Source organism: Panthera leo, chromosome B1 (genome assembly GCF_018350215.1).
Source record: "Panthera leo isolate Ple1 chromosome B1, P.leo_Ple1_pat1.1, whole genome shotgun sequence".
NCBI classification, from domain to species: Eukaryota; Metazoa; Chordata; class Mammalia; order Carnivora; family Felidae; genus Panthera; species Panthera leo.
Window position 1 is genome coordinate 31,367,967 of NC_056682.1, and position 16,291 is coordinate 31,384,257.

Here is a 16,291-nt window from a genome sequence, read left to right on the forward strand (position 1 = left end):
TGATCTTTCAACGGCTCTCATCTGTGGAGCAATGGTGGGTCCCCTCATGCAGCCTGACCAATGAGACAAAGAGGGGTGCACATCCATAAATACTTGCCCCTTTCCTTCCTCTGAGCTCGAACCATACTTGGCTTGCCCCTCTTTTATAACATTGACCATTTTCCATTGTGACTTTTTGTCCATGTGTCCCACCCCTACGAGTGAAGAAGCTGGGGGCTGGGACCATCCAGCACCACGGCCTAAAATATCACATAATAAAAGTTTGCTGAAGGGGCGCCCGGGTGGCTCAGTCAGTTAAGCGTCCAACTTTGGCTCAGTTCATGATCTCATGGATTCTGAGTTCTAGCCCCACATTCAGCTCACTGCTATCAGCACAGAGCCCGCTTCGGATCCTCTGGCCCCCCTCCCCGCCCGTTGCCCCTACCCCACTCACGCTCTCCCTCTCTCTCTCAAAAATAAATAAATATTAAGAAAAAAAAAAAAGTTTAGGGGCACCTGGGTGGCTCAGTCGGTTAAGTGTCCGACTTCCGCTCAGGTCACGATCTCGTGGTTCACGAGTTTGAGCCCCGCACCAGGCTCAGAGCCGGGAGCCTGCTTCAGATTCTGTGTCTCCCCCTCTCTCTGCCCCTCCCTCACTTGCACTCTGTCTCTCTCTCTCAAAAATAAATAAACAACAACAACAACAACAACAAAATTTCGCTGAGTGAACGAAGAACCTCTCCATCTTACAGATGAAGAAATGGGGCGGCAAAAAGTTGACAAGGCCTCACACTTGCCACCAGGGACCACGAGGACCCACCTGAGATAGAAAAGACTCCTTAGCAGAGAACCCCTATCTAAGGTCGGCAGGCATCTTCGAACCGGCCCTTCAGTCCTGAGTCATGAGAACAGCGGGTACGATCATTACGTGTCTGTACGCACGTTATCTCAGTCAGGCACCATCTCCACTTACAAGACGGGTCACTACTGCAGATGGAAACTGAGACCCAGAGACGGTAAGGGGAGCTGCCCAGCATCACAGGCTGGCGCACAGCGAGCTGGGATTTGATCCAGGACGGGACACTGATCCCAGAGCGCAAAGACGTAACACAACCGTATCCTGTTTTCCTTCTCGGTTGTTTGGGAATCCTTGCTTCTGTATTATGCACGACGCTCCTCGGTGTCAAGCTCTATTTTCCAGCAGGTTCAGTAAGAACCCCAACAGATACCAGCATTTCTCATACTAAAATAATCTTCAAAGCATGAAGGGTAATTCAGATATTCACATGGATGTTCAGGCCCGAAGTTAGGCACCTGACAGTCAAGGCCCGATTCCACCGCCCGTTAGCTGTGAGCTCCAGTTTACTCAGCTGCAAAGTAAAACCAAGTGCAAAAAAATTCCTGCCCGGGCGGCCTCCCAGAGTTGTTATGAAGTTCCAACAAGATGGAAAGAGCCTTAAGAGCCCACAAGCAAGCGAGAAGCTCACATTCTTGCTCATTAGCACCCAAATGCACCAGAAATTCCTTTCTGGCAGCTCAGGCCCATCTCAAGCAAAGGGTTTCAGAGACCAAAGGGTGACAGTCTGAATGCAAAAGCCCACCCCGGGAACCATGATGCAGGCACAGTTGGACTGACACACGGAAAGTTCTAGAACAAAGAGACTGAGGTAGTCCCTTCTTGGTGCTCACTGCCCAATACACACACAGGGTCAAAGTCCTAAAGATGACAAAGGGACATCATCAGGCACCGAGTCACAGGTTACTGGAGCAGGACTGGACTCTACAGTAACACACATCAGCGCCACATCTTGAAATGAAGAAACTGAGGCACAGGAAGTTCTTGAGACGCTTCAGAAGTGCCAGCAGGGCTGGCTCACAGGCCAGCTACTGTGCGCCCCAGAGCAAGGCTAGCACCACCTGTCCGGGCCAGGGTCTGGGGAGAGACAGACTCCTCCCCCTCCAGCAGGGACAAGCGACAGTCTGAATCAGAAAGCAAGTCCTCAGTTTTTACATGCTGTTAAATGGAATGTTTAATTACATTAAAATCATGTTAAAATGTTTGCTTAACTCCTTGTTTGTTATCATCATGTGGGTCCAGGATGGTTACTAAAATAAATAAAAGAAGCTGCTGCCTAATTTCCTTCCACTTTCCAGACACTGTGCCAACCGTACCGAGGCTCCACGCAAGGAACGGTTCTGTGATTAATGTTGGGTGTTGAGATGGATGCAAACATGTGCCTGGGTGACAAAGGGTCCAGGTGAGGGAGGGTTACTGATAGGAATCATCCAGTGTCTCCTGGAAAAACAACTCAAAGCGGATTCGGAGTGCATGATGTTATTTAGGGGAATGTTTATTTCAAAAAAGCAATTTCGGCAGCCACCAGCAGAGGGCAGGTTTCCAAAAAGCTAGGAACCCAGCGACCCTGTGCTGAGCAGCCTAAGGACAGAGGCCCGGGGAGAGCTCCAAGGAACCGGGGCAGAAACTGCTGGGTCCATCTGGAAGTCATCATCTCTGGGGACAGGCTGACTCACCGGTCATTGAGCAATTTGTTCTAGGTCTTGTACCAAGTCACCCACCAGTGAAAAACTCCGACAGTGCTCCCTATGCCTGTGGATCACATCCCACAGAGAACTACAAACAGAAGCACAGAGGTCCAACGGTTCCCTTAAGATACAGAGAGAGATAAAGGGATAGAAAGAGACTGAGAGAGAGAGACCAGGAGAAAGCTAGACAGAAATTAAGGGAGAAAAGATCAGGCCAGGATACACCCTCACCAAGTCAGCTACCCACGATCAGCCGGTCCCTGGAGCCACACTCCCAAGCACAGGACACGTGATGTGACTGCGCAAACTCAGTCGACAGCAGATTACAAGATTCCGCTGCATTCATAATGTATAAGGTGCTCCACGGACAGCCTTTGGAAGCAGCAGAAGCTGTACTTAGTAAATTAGTTTCCAAGAACCTTCTCAATGGACTCCCTAGTACTAACAGAGCACCAGCCTCAGCCCAGGACCTATCAATATAATTTGTAAGGAGTGCCTCAAGCACTCGGAGAACCGGACACGAGGAGGCCCGGGGCAAGATCCCCTGCCCCACGCCCCGACAAGACTCTCTTACTTACCCCCACAGAAATCACTACCGGCCACGGAGCGGGGACTCATTTTGCAATAGAACGTTCCCCAGAAGGGTTCTGTGGCAGATGGAGCCTGACGCCATCTGTGTATGTGCCTAGTTTATTTAGACTGCATCAAATTAAGTCCAACTTTGCTATAGAAGCAGGGGCGGGAGGGAAACGCGCCTGCCCCACCCACTCTTTGCAGCGCTCGGCTTTAAATAGATACTGACAAGGCGGCAGCGGTGGAACAGAGAGAGAAACCGGAGCTCCCTGCCTTGCTCAGCTGTAATTAGGTTAATGCTGGAACGCGATAAAAGCAGCCCACTTGGCATAAAGGTCTGGAAACGGAGCCCTCCTCCCTTCCTGACCTGCCCGCGGTCACACAGCCGTGGAGGTAACGCTCACCCTTTTTCCGGGCCTGGGCGATGACTTCGGCCGCGCTCTTGCTCATCACCTTGGTGACGTACAGAGGGCAGTTGGTCTGGTTGGCGATGGTAATCGAGCGATTCACGGCTTCGGCCTCAACCTGCAGAAGAGCACGTGAACGTAAGAACTGTGCCCACTCTGTGCCCACTCCACGGGCCGTCTTTACCCTCAACCCACCGAGAGAGGCCGAGAGGAACAAGAGGCCACGGTGTCCTCTGGGTTCTACCCTGAGTGGCACCCCAGGAGGGGGAGGTGACTCTCCCAGTGTCACTCAACACTGTTGGGTGGAAACGATGGGGGCATTTCCTTCCTAGACCCTTTGAGTGGCTTGAAGAGTGCCCAGCCGACCTACGACATCAGCGTCAGCCTGGAGCTGGTAAGAAACGCGGATCTTTAGGCCGTTCCCAGACCCTCTGGGGATGGGACCCAGAAATGTGGTTAGTCCTAACAGCACCGGGTGATTTTTATGCTTTGCGCACATGAGAAAACCACCAGGCAGGGAAACTGCTCCCAAGTCAGTACATTCGCTCCAGCTGTGTGGTCTTGAGTCGAGACAGTCAGTGGTGAGATTTTTGTGCTGGGCTTCTGTCCGACACCCACAGATGAACCCAAGGAACAGCGCGACCTCACAGGGCTCTGGGAACGGAGCAGGCTTGACTGGGAACGTCAAGCAACGGTCCTCAGCCCGTGGTAACACATCCAAGGCCGCACACAGACTGGTACGGCCTTCCGCACGAGATGGGAGAGCTGCTCTAATAGAGGAGTCTTTAAACCTGATGCTTCAATGAATAATATTTCAAAGACCCCGAGTGATTATTGCTAAATACCTGACCAGGTCAGACTACTGAGATCAAGGTATGCCTCACAGACATAGTGTGTAGTTTAGAATGGGCAACTGAAGGACCACGTGAAACTATAGAACGATCGATCTCAAAAAGCCTCTTGCTCCCTCTCAGATCCTGGAAGAAAGCTGTGGCTTCAACTTCTTGAGACAGGGGGCTGGGATTGACTCCGAGTTTTGTATCCTCTGTGCCCCACCCCCAGTGTAGCTCCAGCGGGACTACATTAGTTCCTAACACAGGGCCTGGTACACAGCCGCTGCCCCAACATGTTTACTGAACAAATGGATTCCTTTATGTTAATGGTGAAAGTGAGGCCGTTCTGTAACGAGCTGCTATTTTTTGCAAGAAATAGCTGAGCTCCTAACTGAATTATCTTAGCTAACCAAGTTTCTACAGGAGCGTGGCCAAGAGCTAAGGTTCTATAATTGCATTAACTGGTAATCTAATTTAATAAATGACGACAACTTCATTCACGTTTGCCCTTTCGGGCATCAACCATGTGAAGAGAGAGGTCTCAAAATTCAAAGGCAAACCAAATGGCTCTTGAAAAAGCTCATTAATCGTCCAAATGTTTTTAATTCCTGGAATAGCTGAGCCATTGGCCCTCCCTCTCCTTGACTCCAGTTTCAACAGAAGTGCCTCTGGCCTGGGGAGGCACAGAGGAGGGATGGCCTGAATCTCTGCGGTCACCTCAGAAGTCTACAATGTAAAGTGCAGAAAGGACTCTTCTAGAATCTTCATGGCTTCCCAGGAGTGCCAAGGACTACTCAGTTTATTGGCCCAACACAAATCCTTCTGAAAGTGAACAGAGGCACTATTAATGAGTGCATGGGGGCAGCGGGCATGGCCTGTGACTGTCCTGGGTGAACTGGAATGTGAAATTGGACTAATCAGGGAATAAATGGAGCAAAAGTGCCAGTTCTACTGGGGGCCTACCCCTGTGGGATAGGCTTCCCAGGGCCCACTCTGGATTGGCTCATCCACTGTGAGGTGAGCTCTGGTCCCACCCCTGCTCCCGCAGACGCCGGGGGATGGCCGACACCTAACTACAGGGCCACCTCACTGAAAGAGAAGGCCACTTAGACCCCATCTCTCTGTGTTCCGCTCAGAACCATGGAAGGATCCACGTTTACCCTTCTGTGTGTACCTGTGCAGGCCCCTTACGTGCAGGGAACTGATTTAAATAATATTGACCTAAAATATTAGGAAAATAGTATTACAGCTTAACATTTTAAGAAAATTGTCTCATTATAGAGCTCTGAAGGATTTGGGGAGGGGTCACCGAGACTTGATGATTTTTAAGACTGGACACCCCAAGATCCAGAGAGGAAAGCCACTTATCTAGGGACATACAACAGCGTTGGTACTCACTGACCACAGTGTCGGTCCACACAACAGAATCCGAATACGCAACAGTGTCTGCACACAACACCCCCTCTGTGGCTCAGTCCCCCAACTGTCGGCCTGCCCCAGCGGCAGTTCCAGAAAGCCTAGCTAGAAAGCTCTCTTCTCTGGGGAAGCCTCTTGGTCACCATCACCCTCACCCGCGTGTTCCCAACTTCCTTCCCAGATGCCAGCCTTTCGGCCCAGAGTCCCCATCACATTCTACCCTGCCTAGTTACTTTCCATCTCTCTCTTCCTCTCCAGCTCATCCATAGTCCCCTTCTCATTCAACTCACGGTCCCAACAGGGCCCAATCATCATACATGTCGGGCACCATTGATGGACAGGTGGTTTCTAGATTGCCGCACTCCCTACAGTTTCCCTCTCAGTCTTCTCAGCTGGAAAGGCTGGGGGGGCGGGGCGGGGAGGAGACCCTGCTGGCAATCTCACGTGGTGGGCTGGAGAGAAGAACAGAGAGCAGCAGGAACATGATTTGTGCAGTTCAAACCACGTTGACCACCATGATGCGGCGACAGATCACGAAACCGAGAAGGAATTACACGTTTGCATGTTATTAACCACTGCTTCATACGTACAGGGCGGTATCTCCCTACCTACACGGTCAAGCTCAAGTTCCTTCAGAACGGTTCCCTGTTTTCTTCTCTTTGTCACCCACAGAGGGTTTAACGCGACGGATCCCTGGTGCCAAACTGAAAAGGCATCACCAGGAGCTGAGGGAGAAGGGGCCAGCTCGTGCCGGTGGCTCACGGGGCTGTTATAATGGTGCACTTGCTCAGGGGAAGCCCCCAACACTGAGGCTGACCAAGAGCAGGTGCCTCTGAATCAGCTGAGAAGCAGATGACCTTGGAAAGCAGAGAGAAGAGAAAGCCCCCCAAACAGCGGTTCGTGAGGCAAGAGGACCCTCCCCCAAAGCCAAGAGCTCCTCGAATGGGGGCACTCCAGACCTGCCAGCCCCCAGGGAAGGCCCCACGCTCCGCTGCAGGGGACTCGGAGATTCTCCATGCAACAGCTGCTGGAGAGAAGTCTCCGGCGTCTAACCATGGAAAAACGGGTTTGATTCTTGTGGTCAAAATCGCAACCAGAACAGCTCTCCCGTGATATCTTTTGTCTGCTCAGTTAACCCCAGGCTTGCTTCCTGTTTTCAAGTCTGCGGGAACGCAGGGATGCCGAGCAGAGAGGAGGAGGAAGGAAAGCAAGCCCCCAGGAAGGCTCTTCCAAGTTCGGCAGGAAGCAGGGCTCTCAGAAGTAGCCTCGTGTAACAAGGGAAGCAGCGCCTGCTTTTCTCATCTCAGTGTGCCGCACACTCTCGCCTACCTGCACAGCCACAGCAGGGCGGGAGCGGCCCCCAACCGCCCCAGGGGATGGAGGGGAGAGCACACTTTCCTGTAAGCCCAGCCCCAGGTATCACCACCCGGTTACAGGGGCCCACGGGCTTTATGGTGAGCTTGGGCTCCCATGTGTGCGTGTGTGTGTGTGTGTGTGTGTGTGTGTGTGTTATAGGTACACACTTGTGTACAAAACCAACCTCAGGTCCTCTGGGCATCAGCCACCGAGACTGTCGCCCTCTCTCTCCTGTGAGCTCCTCCCAGAGTCACTGTCCACCAGCCCCAGAGGCAGCATGCAGCTAACACAGGGGCCAAAAGATGTCACCTTCAACCTCCCTCCCCCGTGTGCTGGCCCCAGCTCATCCTTTCGGCTCTTTAGCGTGCGTGGGAAGGCTGGATGGTCGTGGAAGGAGCTATACCCCATGGCCTGGAGAGGGACCAGACGATACTCAAGATGTAATAGGTTCCGTCCCTCCACTGAGGAGAGGAAAGTGTCCTCAGGGCCACAGATGGTGTTGAAGGTGCCCCGGTGCATGTGTGTCTGCGGCTCTGTCCCTGTGAGTCTGTCCCTATGAGTCTCTGTGCGCCTATGGCGAAGCCTCGGTCTGTGTGTCTGTCTCAGAGTCTGTGTCTCTGTCTCTGTCAGTCTGTGGGCATTGTGTGTGTGCACACGCAGTAAAAATGCAGAACAAGGAAGTGTCAATCCTCAGTGTGCGGGACATTCCCAGTGCCTCCCCCTTCTCTTTCTTCTGCCTGTTTCTTCTGCTTTCCATAGATGTTCACCTCCTCAGGCCGGCTCAGCACGTGTCCCTCAGGGCCCGTGATGCCCAGATCCAGGATCCTCTGCTGCTCCTGCAAGGTTTAAAGAAAGCCAGGCTGTCAGGGAGAGCTGGACTTGAGATGCTCTGATCGCTAGAGACCTTTTACCCAAAAAGCTACTCGGCTCTTATGCCAGGGCCTCGTGAAGAGAAGGGTTCAGTACCCTGTCACCAGTCCTGCCTGAGCAGGTGTTCAGCTCTCCCCCGGGATGCTGAGAGCCCACGCATGCCCGGCCCTGGGCCACAGTGTAAAATGTCTGTACGTGGAAGCCCATGTCGCCCACCCACAGGCGGCTGCCCTACGGCACGAGAGAACTGACTTCTCTGTGCAAAGGGAACAGACCGTGCGTCCCGCAGAATGCAGAGAGGCACACGTCCCCGATATCCACGCTGCTGGTGAGGCTCTTAGCACCGTGCCCAGGGCGGTCACACCAGGTCACCCTGTTTCTCCTCCTTGCAGCTGAGCCACAGAAGTCGTTTCCCCCTCCCGAGCCCACCTCTCACCCTGCACGTCATGAAGAAACGATGAGGAAGAGTGACTCATACCTCTGCAATGATGTCGCCGTTCTCTGCGTGGACTTGGGCGATCGCACCGATATCCCGGATCACGCTCAATACTTCATAGATCTGGAGGAGGGGAGGGCATCAGAGACAGGGACGTCCATCTACCTGCTCACAGGTACAGCCACTCCCCTGCCGGCCACAGGGGTCAGAAACGGCACCGGCGGCCGCTACTGTTAAGGCTGGCTCTGTGGACAGGCCCCCAGGGCCAGGCTCCCGGCCACACGTGGCCGAGCAGGCCCGCTTGGTAATCAACAGGGGCAGCATAACCTAAGGGACGCGGAGTAGGGGAGGGTCATGGATGACACCCGGCTCTCCGCCAGGTTTGCTGAGGTGGCTCTGAGTACATCTCTGGGCTATGCTGTCCCACAGGGGCAGGTCTAAGGCTGACTCCAGAGCCCTGGGGGCCAGTGCACTGGCTTCAGACCCTCCCTAAAGGTAAAGTTACATCAGGGAGTTCATCCACCAGCCATGTCCCATGAAGCCAAGGGACATACATACACCGGAGGCAGCTTCCAAGACAACAACATTGGCCCAAATGTACCAAATGCCTGTTCAGAAAAGGCAACTTTCCTTACCTGGGAATCAGTTAGCTGGAAGCGATCTTTGAAAGCCATGTACACCAGGAAGGAATTGACCCCTAGCAGACAGACAAAATAGATAGGTGGACACAGGACTTTAATAAATAAACCAAATAATCTGGAAGCGACTAAGAAAGGTATAATACTATGCATATATGTATATAGATAGAGAGAGAGAAGGACGGGAGAGACAGAGACAGAGGTGGAGACAGAAATACAAAGAATTGGTAAAAGAGGGTGCAAAAGCTTTTAGCATCCTGACAGTTTTTCTCTAAGTTTAAAACTATACCGAACTTAGAAGTTGCCTGTTCCTCTACGTGTATTCAAATGCACAGCAACGTTATTCACATTAGCCAAAGGGCAGAAGTGTCTGCTGACCGACGAATGGATACACGAAATGTCGTACAGTCATACAGCAGAACGTCACTCAGTCCGAAGCTGGAAGAATATCCTGTCACATGGATGAACCCTGAGGACATTACACTAAGGGAACTAGCCAGTCACTATAGGACAGATACGTAAGATTCCATTTACAAGTCAAATTTACGGAGACAGGAAGTAGAATGGGGGGGGGGGGGTGCCTGGGTGGCTCAGTCGGATGAGTGTCTGACTTCCGCTTAGGTCAAGATCTTGCAGTCCATGGGTTCGAGCCCCACGTCAGGCTCTGTGCTGACAGCTCGGAGCCTGGAGCCTGCTTCGGATTCTGGGTCTTCCTCTCTCTGCCCCTCCCCTGCTTGAGCTCTGTTTCTCTCTCTCTCTCAAAAATAAACATTAAAAAAAAATTTTTTTAATTAAAAAAAAAGGAGAATGGGGATTTCCAGGGGTTGGGGTAAGAGGGACTGGGGGGTTGGTGTTTAATGGGTACAGAACTTCAGTGTGGAAAGATGACAAGTTCTGGGGATGGGTTGTGAAATGGTTGCACAACAATGTGAATGTACTTAATGTCATTGAATGTATATTTAAAAATGATTAAGATGGGGGCACCCGGGTGGCTCATTCAGTTAAGTGTCCGACTCTTGATCTTGGTTCAGGTCATGATCTCACAGTTCGTGAGTTCGAGCCCCATGTCAGGCTCCGTGCTGACAGCTCAGAGCCTGGAGCCCGCTTCAGATTCTGTGTCTCCCCCTCTCTCTGTCCCTCCCCTGCCCATGTTCTGTGTCTCTCTCTCTCTCAATAATAAATAAATGTTAAAAAAAAATTTTTTTAATAAAATAAAAATAAATACAAAGTGAAAAAATAAAAACAAAAGTTGCCCCCAGCTGTTGTGACTTTGAGAAGAAAACAAAATCGAATATTCTGTGAAGATCTACAAGATCTAGATCTTTCCTCTGGTAAACAGACTTCCATCCAAGCTGATTTTTAAGAAACGTTCTTGGGGCGCCTGGGTTGCTCAGTTGGTTGGACATCCGACTTCGGCTCAGGTCATGATCTCACAGTCTGTGAGTTCAAGCCCCGCATCAGGCTCTGTGCTGACAGCTCAGAGCCTGGAGCCTGCTTCGGATTCTGTGTCTCCCTCTCGCTCTGACCCTCCCCTATTCATGCTCTGATTCTCTGTCTCAAAAATAAATAAACATTAAAAAAAAAAAAAGAAAAAGAAACGTTCTTAAGTAAGAAAGGGTCCAATAAGCTGATGTTGCAATTCTCACCCTGGCATTTCAGAGTCCTTGCCTCCCAAGGCACCAGACCAAACATCCCTGCCTGACATCCATCACAATGGTAAACAACTGTACTGACAACCTTCTAGTCTTGGAGTTTAATTCAAGCCACCTGGGGGTGCTGGACGCGGCCCGGGCTCAGTGGCTCGGGACATCCCAACCCTTCTCTCTGGCCAGGCAACAGTTGCTATGGTGACACTCTCGCCTGATTTGGATTCGATTCAGTTTAAGTATGGAAAGCTAAACCCTTTAAGACTCTGTATTCTCAAAAGCGAGAAAGGTCAAGGGTTACTTCTTTTCTTTTAGGTGGAACCTTTGTGCCAGAAAGAATCTTAGGATATCTAGTCCAATACCCTCATGTGATTTTTTTTTTTTTTTTTAACGGAGACTCATGAAATTTAAGTAATTCCCCAAGGTCATATGGCTAACGCGAGGAAGACACACTAAACCCAAGACTCCAGAGTTTCATTCTGGGCGTTTTCGGCCATATTCACGGATACCTACCGTATCTACACCTAGAGACTTCCCTCCCGCTATTTTACCCACAGTGGTACTCCTGGGCTTAGAAGCCTCAGAACCCGAAAGCAACAGGCGCTCCCCTGACAGTTAAGATCCCATGAAGCCAAGAGGTCTCCCTAGGAGTCTAGGCTATAGCCAAGCTCAAGAAGACCCCAGAAGATGAAGTGACTTGGCATTAGCACCTGAACTCCCAAGGTCCCTGTGGACAGAAGGGTCCCAAAGGCACCCTGAGGTAGTCCGGATTCTTCCAGCCTGCCTGGGAATCCTCCAGGACCCAACCCCTGGAATCCTACTCCCTGAAATAGTCCCCTGGGATGAAAAAGACCTTTCACGTTGTCCCAGAGCCTCCTCACCCTCAAGTCTGTCCTGGTCCTCGTGGGTTTGCAGGAAGAGTCCCCCACTCGGCATCCTGGGCACCTCCTCCCCCCTCCCATGACGGTCCAGAATCCTCACTGGGACAGGCGTTCTTATCCTCTGAGGGCAAATCAGTCCCATGGCCTCAACTCTCCAACCTGGCTGGGCGCCGTTCCCTCAAACCAGTAAGCTGTGTGCAGTTGTCACACAGGAACCGGTCCCCCTGGGGAGGCTCCGTCCGGTTCTCCCGTCAACGAAAGCTTCCGTTGCCGCACTGGGTTTGGCTGCCTCCAGTGGGCACCAGCTGCGGCCCCACCGTCTCTCCTTGCAGGCATGGAGGCGAGGCACAGAAGGGGTCTGCAAGCGCTATTCACAGAGCTCTCCTTCAGAGAGCTGTGCCGGCTCGTGTACCGAAATGGAAATATCCCCCGAGGTGCCGGTCAGCATAACCTACCGTGGTCCTTCACCAGGGCCTCTATCTCCTCCTGGATGCCCTTATGCCACTCCGTGATGTCCACGTGCAGAGAGTAGTCACAGCAGGACTTGCTGTCAGCCCACTCCCTCCACTGGTCGAAGGCTGCCAGCAGGCTTGTCCCGGGCTCGGGCACGACATGGTCAACTAGAAAAGAACAAACATTTGTCGTCATCAACAGAAGGCTCGAGGGCCACGGGTCAGCAGCAGTTTTCCCGTCTCAACCTTGAATAAGGCTTTCTGGGTCCAAAACCGAGATGGTGATCTCTACAACCAGCTTCTAAGAATCCACTTAAACCAACGGACTCCCCGAGAGGGAGAAAGCAGAAAGCAGAAACCTTGGCATGGCACGATTACTCCCACGAAACCACGCATGAACTGCCCGGATCTGATTGCCCGGCTCAGAGTCCCTGAAAGCAGGTACCTCGGGACATCTCACGGACAATGAGTCCTTACGGACAATGGCAGTGTCAGATGGCCGGCCAGAGCTGCCAAACCTCTCTGTGTGGCGATAGCTGGCTGTGAGGCGCCCCCCACCAGACGGCAAGGAACTCGAAGATGCTGGACCCTCGCCACGCAGGCTGAGGCTTTCAAAGCTTCCCCAGCGTATCCCATCTCTCGTCGGTGCTCATATTTCTGCAGCATAATACCACTTTGTAATGTAAGGGAGATCTTTTCGTCTTAAGAGTTCAAAGTGTCTTTTAAAACAGTGGTTATTGTTATATAGTTATTGAGTTAGGCTGAGATGGACGAAGGGGGGCTCTGGACTCCAGGTGAACTGAGTTTGTCTCCTGGCTCCACTACCTGCCAGCAACGCGCTCTTGGGGAAGCTACTCAATCGCCACTACCCTAAATTTCTGTGCTGGTTTAAAATGGGGATATTAAATGCTGCACATGTTTGTTGTGAGGATTAAAGGAAACAGCCTATCTATTGATCTTTTGTCATTCCCCTACTTAAATCTTCCAGCGGTCTCCCCTTAAGATAAAGATTAAAGTCCCCAACAAGGTCTGCAAGATTCTGCCCAGCCTGGCCCTTGCCCCCTCTAACAACATCACTCTGGATCAACTTTCCTTTGCACTCTGCTCTCCTCCAACCGCGTGGGCCACCTTTCAGTTCCTGCTCCCTTCTGCCACAGGGCCTTTGCACAGGTAGTAATATCTCTAAGTCTCAGAGAGCTCTCGCCCAGTTACCCTGATGAAAAGAGAGTTACCAGAACAATTATTACCCATCTCCTGCACAGAGACACTAAAACATGCACTGCAATGACTTGTCCAAGATCAAATCAAACTTACGCAACAAAAAAAGACAAAACCCAGGACTCTTGACCCCTAAAGCAATGAATCGTTCTTCTAAATGAAATATTAGGTTTCCTACACCCAGGTAAGTAGTTCTCGGCTAAGAAAATGCCAGCCCAGGCAATGCCAGTGAGCTCAAATTTCTGAAATGGACCAAATCTTGCAGACACTGCTCAACTGACATCAACCGAGCTTGGTTTTGTACGTCTCAAAAATGTGCACATCTGAGCTGAATTGTCTTTTGATGAAATGTCCTTTTTTTTCATCAGTAGCCGTATATGTAATTAAGCGCCTAGCTGGTACTGTAATACGTATAGTGTTATCTAACGAAAGCAATGAGGATGTCACACTTGGGATGCAAGTCAGTTCCATCTGTAAAATGCTAACAGAAACCCTGGCAAAACAATTCCAATTTTCTTAAACTGTGCCCCACCCCGCGCCCCGCAAAAAAGGAGGGGGGGGGCAGGAGGAGGCAAAAGACAAGGAGGAAAATAGAACTTTGTTGCAAATACAGTTTGGATAGAATCTCCCTAGTCACGCCCCTGGCTTTGTCGCTTGCCCCACCTCACCAGCCTGCATAGGCAGCCGGAGAGATGGATCTTGTCAAATCTTTCCCCAGATCCTGCCACTCTGCCGGTTAATCCTTCGGTGGCTGTCCAGCACCTTAGAGCCAAATTCAAACTCCCCCCTTGGTCCTGTGGATCCAGTCTCATCTCTCCAACACTCTCCTGCCCCTCCCCCTGGCTCATCCCCGTCGGCCCCCTGCCATTACTTGAGCTGCCCAACTCCGCCCGACCTCCAGAACTTTCCACCAGCTGTCTTCTCTCTCTGGACACCCATTCTCTTGGCTCTTTGCTTGGGCACCCCTGCCTCCCCCTCACTGGCTGAATGTCGCCATCCCAGGCTGGCATCCTCACCTGCAGTATTTCTGCATCCATCCCCCCTAGTTTGCTATCTGACTCCCCCACGAGGATGTAAACTCCCTCGGAGGAGGGACTGAGTGCCTGGATCGAGGAAGTGCTCAACAAACATTTTCAATAAATGAATACAGGTTCCCTTCCAGCTCGCATGCCTCCCTGCAAGATCAGGTCAAGCTCCAAAGGAGGTGCTCTCCTGGGAACGTGACCAGATTTTCCGGCTCAGCCTCAAGCATATGTAAGGAGGTCTGGTGCTAAGCTACTCAAACTGGAGTGTGTTTAAGAACTCTCTTGAGGGGCGCCTGGGTGGCTCGGTCGGTTAAGCATCCGACTTCGGCTCAGGTCATGATCTCACGGTCCGTGGGTTCGAGCCCTGCGTCGGGCTCTGTGCCGACAGCTCAGAGCCTGGAGCCTGTTTCAGATTCTGTGTCTCCCTCTCTCTGTGACCCTCCCCCATTCATGCTCTGTCTCTCTCTGTCTCAAAAATAAACGTTAAAAAAAAAAAATTAAAAAAAAAAAGAACTCTCTTGAGAGCTTATTAAAACACAGGTTCCTGGACATCCCCAGAGTTTCAGATTCTGTAGGTCTGGGCTGGAACCTGAGAATTTGCATTGTCTTAAAGTTTATTTATTTTGAGAGAGAGAGAGTTGGGAAGGGGCAGAGAGAAAGAGAGAGAGAATCCCAAGCAGGCTCTGCACTGGAAGCGAGGAGCCTGATGTGGGGCTCGAACTCACGAACCATGAGATCCTGCATGCCCTGAGCCTAAGTCAGACGCTTAACCGACTGAGCCACCCAGGTGCCCTGAGAATCTGGTTTTTAATCATCTCTCTTGGAGCTGCTGGGTCTGCCTTGGATCACTGAGTGCAAACCTTTTCCCATTTTCTTCTCCAAGCACCTGAACTCACTCATGCCCATCTTTACCCCATTTTACTACACAACAGCATTGCCAGTTACAAAAAAACATCAGGTTCCCTGGCTGGAATAATACCGTAGCCTCCCTCCATGTCCAAAAAACAGCTCCTAGGGTTACGAATTCTTGAAAACTCAGGATACAGACAAAGCTGAGGGCTCCAGGGAAATAAACATGTTTCCTCTAAAAACGAATGACACTCAGAAACGTGTCCATGGAAAGCCTCCTCATGTTTTCCCACGGTCCTTTCCCTAGGAGCTCTCTCCTAGGAAGAGCTGCCCCAGGGCACAGGGCAGAATGTCATCCTCACTTCCGGAGGGAGCAGAGATGACCCACTCACTGGAAGACACAAGCCTGCAAAGGATTTGCCTGGAACTCTCAGGCCTTGTCCCCGGTGATTTCCCTAAGCTGTCCCTGCAAGAGCCTGCTGGCTTTTGCCTCGCAGCTGACTTTTTCCCCTTGTGTAAGACGTGAGGGAGAGCTCATCAACCCAGCCCTCCACCAAAAGGTGAAAAGAGAATGACCCTGGGATCCAAGAGCTCTGGGCTCCGTCCCGGTTCTGGTGGCACCTCTGCCCTGCTGTGTATACTCCACGGGAGCTCGATTTCTGCATATACAAAACACGGGCACGAAAGTACACGCCGTGCAGGGCTGCGGGAGGGTGAAGGAAGCATGGATGAAAGCACCTGGAAAAATGTCTGGCACGCACTGAGTTTTCACCCCCCTGGGACGAACACTCAGAAACACCCTGTGGTTTCCGTGGGAGGCCCATGAATCTGGTTTATGAGAGAGCCAAGAACATGCCCCGGGGCAGTGGCCTGAACTCAGAACTTAGAACCAGCATCCGGAAGTGCTCGCATCTGCAAGACACCAGCTGTTTCCAAAGGACGATTTTTACTTCGCTTAAAACCTAAGACCCGACATTTTTTTAGCAGCTTTACTGCAACGTGATTCACATACTGTGCAATTCACCCATGTAAGCCGTGCAACTCAACGGTGTTTGGGCTAGTCACAGAGCTGTGACCAGCCTCGAATTGGAAAACCCCGTTCCCATCTGCCGCCCTTCCCCATTCCCAGCCCCAGGCAACCACTAATCTGCTTTGTGTCTCTGTAGAT

General features: G+C 51.5%; 1 protein-coding gene across 3 annotated transcripts in view; it reads right to left on the reverse strand.

Annotated features, from left to right (window-relative positions):
- Window positions 1-16,291, reverse strand: part of DPYSL2 (dihydropyrimidinase like 2) — a 130,364-nt gene that overhangs the window by 16,632 nt on the left and 97,441 nt on the right. For all 3 annotated transcript variants that reach the window (XM_042934510.1, XM_042934512.1, XM_042934511.1), the window contains exons 4-8: window positions 12,035-12,199; window positions 9,050-9,111; window positions 8,457-8,537; window positions 7,876-7,944; window positions 3,501-3,621 (exon numbers count right to left, since the gene is read on the reverse strand). In XM_042934510.1, coding sequence (XP_042790444.1) covers window positions 3,501-3,621; window positions 7,876-7,944; window positions 8,457-8,537; window positions 9,050-9,111; window positions 12,035-12,199 — 498 coding nt within the window. The remainder of the gene's footprint in view (window positions 1-3,500; window positions 3,622-7,875; window positions 7,945-8,456; window positions 8,538-9,049; window positions 9,112-12,034; window positions 12,200-16,291) is intronic.